General features: G+C 39.8%; 1 protein-coding gene across 1 annotated transcript in view; it reads right to left on the bottom strand.

Moving 5' to 3' along the window:
• Positions 1 to 1,109: 1,109 nt before the first annotated feature.
• PTCHD1 (patched domain containing 1) overlaps positions 1,110 to 6,090 on the bottom strand; it is a 366,564-nt gene continuing 361,583 nt past the window's right edge. Inside the window, exon 3 of the mRNA XM_058186946.1 lies at positions 1,110 to 1,615. Within this exon, the coding sequence (XP_058042929.1) occupies positions 1,506 to 1,615 (110 nt within the window). The 3' untranslated portion in view covers positions 1,110 to 1,505. The remainder of the gene's footprint in view (positions 1,616 to 6,090) is intronic.

Here is a 6,090-nt window from a genome sequence, read left to right as displayed (position 1 = left end):
CCAAAATAAAATCTTCTATGCCGTCCCAAATCTTGTTAATCAAATTCTTCTTATTGAGTGGGGGAATGTAGATATTAAAAAGCAAGATCTTCACCTGATTAAATAAGAGTAGGGTAGTCACAACCCATGGCTGCAGAGCTGGTAGTGATATACATTTAAATTGCAAGGATGTATTTACTAATGTTGCAATACCCCCTTTAGCTCTCCTCCCCACCTTACTTGGGACAGCTGGGATAGAGTTAACCCAAAACCCATCTAACTGTATCTCTGTAGCAGCCCAGGTTTCCTGTATGAAGAGAATGTCAAATTGTGCTATATAGTAAAAAAAAAGTTGGTCTTTTGATGGAACAGTCCAACCGCTATATTCCATGTTATGATGGAGAGGGGATCCTCTTTTGCAGCTCATAAGGAAATTTGATTTATACAATGGGAAATTGTATGGATGTTGCAATGGCTTAAAGTGTCATCTCGCACGAAATCAGCCTTCTCTAAAAGAAGGGTTGCCCCTTCTAAATTCTGTGTCGACTCCTGGTAGAATTGTTTGGGGTAAGAAGATTTAGTACCTGATAACAAGGCTTGCCAATTCATTGTCTCTTCTCTAGGTTTAGAGCAGAGGGTTATTCAGTGGTGTTCCATTTGCCTTTGAGCTGATGACACTGATGCGGGTCCTCCCTCAATTTCTTGATATGTTGCTAAAGATATCATAGGATAATCACATAAGGATGCTAACAACTCCTTCTCTACTGGGGCCTCCAATGGCCCCTGTGGGTCTTGGGTTCTGTTTTCCATGATCTCATATTCATGCAAATCCTTGCCCCCTGAGGGAGAAGTAAGAGGCTCAACTATAGGGGAGACCAAATCAATTAGAGGTTCAGCTGTGGCGATTATATCCAATAGAGATTTCTTTAAATTTTCTAATTTGAATAGGATGTTATCTTGTTCTTTCCTTGGGAGAGTGCCAAAAGCATTAATGAGACTGGTTTCTGTGTTGTTTACATCTTCGCTGGACAAGGCTGGCTTACTCCTACTTTCTTCCTCTCTCTTTTCCAAGGTTGAGAATGCGGAAGATCCAGCAACTTTGGGAGCTCGCATGTTAACAATTAAGGTGTCAGGCTGCCTCTGATTATATCTAGGAAAGAATACACCTTGACTTCATTTGCAGATAAAGAAAAGTACTTTTACTAGATACATCTTGACTGCAGCAGTATAAAGTTGAATCTGAGACAAAATATGGCTAACAATCTATATCCCCCCTGTTACTCCCTCCTCTTCCCCAAGAGGTCATCAGGTCTGGTCCAATGCCAGCTCCTTCTCAGGGCCCCATGGTAATCTTCTTCCGCAGGTCTCTGGCTGTCAATCATATCAGGAATGCAATGTCCGTTAGAGTTCACGCTCAAACATTCCTGTTGAATTCAAAACATTAATCTCCCCTCCCCCTTAATTATGTCAGACCGACACTCTTAAAGGGCCCTCTCTACTTAACTTGAATCCAAGAGCTATTTACATTAGAAATAAAACCCCATGCTATCTAACAACTGAATATAAGGAGTACAAAAAGATGTGAAGATTGGAGTGGAGGCTGACATTCGGCCCTCCTGCAACAAGGATGTCAGTCCTAGAAAGAAAAAGAAAAAAGTTAGGGTTTGTCAGGATATTTTTTATAGAATTGTGCTATCTTTTCTGAAGCATGAACATCTTCCTCGTTCACCCATTCAGCTTGGGACAAAGGGAAATGCTTCCAAGCAATGAGATATTGAATTTTAGTTCTATGTTTTCTTGAATCCAAAATTTCTTTTACTTCAAAATGTTGTTCGCCCTATATGAGAATTGGTATAGGAGGGGGTGTATGGTTCGCACGGAAAGTAGACGTGTGTTCTGGTTTCAGCAAGCTTTCATGGAAAACGGGGTGAATTCTTCTAAGTGTTTTTGGTAATTCTAGCTGTACAGTCATGGGGTTGATGATTTTCACTATGGGGAAAGGTCCCACATACTTAGGTCCCAGTTTTTTAGATTTTTGAGTGGTTTGTAAATATTTGGTGGAGAGATAAACTCTATCTCCAACTTGGTATTTGTTCTCAGGGGATCTTTTTTTATCTGCTTGTTTTTTATGTGCACGGTGAGCGTCATCGATCGCCTTGCGAGTCATTTTCCATGTGCTTTGTATTTGATCTATCCATTCTGACAAGGAGGAAACAGTGGATTTTTCCTTTGGAAGTTCCGAGATGGGAACAAAGTCTTGGCCTGAAGCTATTTTAAAAGGAGTAAATCCCGTGCTACTATGAATTGAGTTATTGTAGGCTACTTCAGCAAAAGGTAGTAGGTCTGACCAATTGTCTTGTTGATAGTTAATGTAACAAAGTAAATATTGTTCTAGTACCGAGTTCGAGCGTTCACAACTTCCATTAGTCTGGGGATGATGGGAGGAGCTTAATCCTTGGGCGGAGCCAATTAGTCGCAAAAATTCTTTCCAAAATTGAGAAGTGAATTGAACTCCTCGATCTGAGATGATGCGTTCAGGAACTCTATAAATGTGTTGTACAAACAACTTTGCCAGAGTCTTTGAGGAGGGTATTTTGGAACATGGAATAAAATGGACTTGTTTGGAGAAAAGGTCTGTGACTACCCAGATTACAGTATTGCCTGCACTTTCGGGTAGCTCCACTATGAAATCCATGGATATTTCCTTCCACGGGGCTCCTGGTTGGGCTACTGTTTGAAGTAATCCAGGAGGTTTTCCTGGAGGCCTTTTAGATGATGCGCAAACAGGGCAACTTGCTATATATGATTGAATGTCCTTTTTAAGACTTGGCCACCAAAATGGTCTTTTAAGAAGATGCAAGGTTTTCACAAATCCAAAATGTCCTGCCATTTTGGCATCATGGCATCATTGTAGGATGGTTTCTCTGAGTGATAGAGGAACATATAGTTTCGCTCCAACCCAAGCCAGTCCATCACAGAGCGTGCATTCATGCGAATGCGCCAAGAACCAGTCATCTGAGTTCAAAGCTTCTTTAAACAAATTAGTTAGTTCATCTGGCAGTGATGTCTCAGTTTTGGTATGGCTTCGAGTTATAGCCGGAGCTGCTAACTGCTGAATGGGAAGTATTGGGCGAACCACCTCGGAGAGTGTACCATTGTATTGGGGCAAACGTGAAAGAGCATCTGCCAAAAAGTTTTTTCCTCCAGGAATGTAATGTAAGGTTAAATTAAAGCGGTTAAAATATTGAGCCCAACGGGCTTGTTTAGGTGAAAGTTTTCTAGGAGTTTTTAGCGCTTCCAGATTTTTGTGATCAGTCCAAACTTCAAAAGGATGATTAGAACCTTCTAAGAATTGTCTCCATGTGCGAAGAGCCCAATGAACTGCAAATGCTTCTTTCTCCCAAATAGCCCACCTTCTTTCAGTTTCAGTTTTCGAGAAGTGAAAGCACAAGGTTGTAGTTTACCATCGGCATTGTTTTGGAGCAAAACGGCTCCGACCGCTACATCACTAGCATCTGCTTGTATCACAAAAGGAACATCCATGTTGGGGTGTTTTAAAATAGGTTCAGCAGCAAACAGTCGTTTCAACTTTTCAAACACTGCTTGACATTCCATTGTCCATTCGAGAGGTAATGATGGTTTGGGTTTTGTATCTCCTTTAGTTTTTAAGAGGTTGGTGATTGGCAAAGCAATTTGAGCAAAGGAGGGGATGAATTGACGATAAAAGTTCGCAAATCCCAAGAAACTTTGCAGCTGTTTGCGTGTGCGTGGGGGGGGGCATTCCAAGACAGCTTTCACTTTCTCTGGGTCCATTTCTAATCCATCCGCCGATATGCGGTACCCTAAGTAGTCTATTTTTGTTTGATGGAAATCACATTTGGATAGCTTGCAATAAAGTTCTGCGGATAATAACTTTTTGAGAGCTGCTCTTACTAGTTTAATATGTTCTTCCATTGTTTCTGTATAGATAAGTATATCGTCAAGGTAGACAAGAACCCCATTAAACAAATGTTGATGGAGTATTTCATTTATTAGTTGCATGAAAACTGCGGGCGCCCCCTGCAGTCCAAACGGCAGCACTCAAAACTGGAAACATCCTAGAGGGCAATTGAAAGCGGTTTTCCATTCATCCCCCTCCTTTATACGAACTCTGTAGTAAGCCTCTCGTAGGTCTAATTTAGTGAAAAACTTTCCTTTCGTTAGATGCGCTAACATATCTTTCATGAGCGGCATGGGGTATACGTTTTCGGCGCATACCGCGTTAAGGTTTCTATAGTCAACAATAACCCTTTCCTCACAGAAAACTCTGGTAGGAAAAATTTGAAAGGAGGCTAGATGTGCCTTCATCTTGAATAATATTAGTGGAATGGTTGGCTTTTTGAAAGATAGATTGACTCCTTTCTATAGCATGCATATACCTGTTTTTAATTTTGCCTTTTTCCTTTCCTGTATAGAGAAGTCTTTCCTGTGTAATGGCTGATTTCTTTGAGCTCTGATGGCATTCCTCACCAGTCACATTAGCCTGACATCTCTGATTTCTTCCCATCCTTGTAACAGCCATGAAAATATAGACTAACAGAATAACAGAGTTGGACAGGACCTTGGAGATTTTCTAGACCAAGGGTCCCCAACTCCTGAGCTGTGGCTTACTATTGGGTCACTATCCATTTGGAACCAGGCTGCAGAAGTGGTGGGTGAGCACATGTGTCCCCAGTTGCACAAGGAGTGGGAGAGTGCATACTCTCCATTTTTGTAGGCAGCAGGTGTGCTTGCCTAACACTCATGCAAATGGAACTTGATTCTCTCCCTCTGTTAATGCAGCCTAGGATTGTGTTGGCTTTTTTGGAAGCTGCAGCACATTGCTGCCTAATTAAGACTAGAATTCACAATCTCCTGGTTTCTAGCCTGTGCTTTTACCACTAGACCAAGCTGACTCTAAAATTTTATAGTTTAATTTGCTGAATTTGAGTACTACTTGTTTTCAATTTATACTCTCCTGACTTTATAACAAAAGTAGTTTGGGGTTGCTGAACAGAAGGAATATTGATTTAGCTTAATATATTTCTCTTCTTCCTAATCTTGTAATTCAAATCATGGTGTTATAAAGCAGATAATTTGACTGGGTCTAGATTAATAGTAGCTATTTTCTGAAGTACTTGTGTGTAGAGTCAGGCCAGTTAACAACCATTCTATTTACTTCTAGGACCAACTGGAGCTGATTTACTTCTAGGACCAACTGGAGCAGAATGTTGGTTGATGGAAAAATTAAGCTTCCTATCTCCTACCTGGCTATGGTTAAAAGTGATTGGCTGGTTATTCTGCAGTGTCTTGGCCTCCCCTCTTAATACTTTTTCCAAAGTTAAAATCAAAATAAGCATATTCACACATATATCCACACCCAAACAATTAAATATCTTGGGAGAATAGTCCAACTTTATATGGAAAAAATAATAAAAAAATAAAAATAAAAAATTCAGTCTGGAGTCAGACAAGTACATGTATTTAAATGAGAATTTAGAGTAAGGAAGGCTGTACTCTTAAATGAAGGTATATTTATTTGGAATCTAAATTTATTTGTAACATAAGAATAGTCCTTGTGCAAGAGGTCTAGGCCCATCTAACCATCAATGGCCTACCAGATGGATCCAAGATGCTACAAATAGGGGATCAAGGTAGTCCTCCTCTTCCATTGTTTTTCCTGTGTACCTAGTCTGCATAGGTAGACTGCCTCCATGCCAGGTTAGAGTGCCTAATCTTCAAGGCTAATAACCATAAATAGATTTGTCCTCTAGGAATTTATTTTCTGAAGCCATCTCAACTAACAACCATCTTTTGGAATTATATACCATAGACTGATTACATACTGAATGAAAAAAAATCCTATAATTAAAAAAAAATTAGGCAATTTCATTGGGGGGAAGGGCTTCTACTTCTAGTTCATAAGTTACAACTCTTGCAGCTCTACAGTTCTACTCTAAAACAAAAACTCCTTTCATGTGTAAATACAATAAAGTAGTCATCCATGTTTTAAAAGTAATGTCAACCTTGAAATTATGTAGTTGATAAAAAAAGCTTAACAGTAGAAATATATCAATATATGGATATATAAAT

This window comes from Ahaetulla prasina, chromosome 5 (assembly GCF_028640845.1).
Source record: "Ahaetulla prasina isolate Xishuangbanna chromosome 5, ASM2864084v1, whole genome shotgun sequence".
Taxonomy (NCBI): Eukaryota; Metazoa; Chordata; class Lepidosauria; order Squamata; family Colubridae; genus Ahaetulla; species Ahaetulla prasina.
The sequence above is the reverse complement of the archived record's forward strand: the minus strand, read 5'-3'. Positions and strand labels throughout refer to the sequence as shown.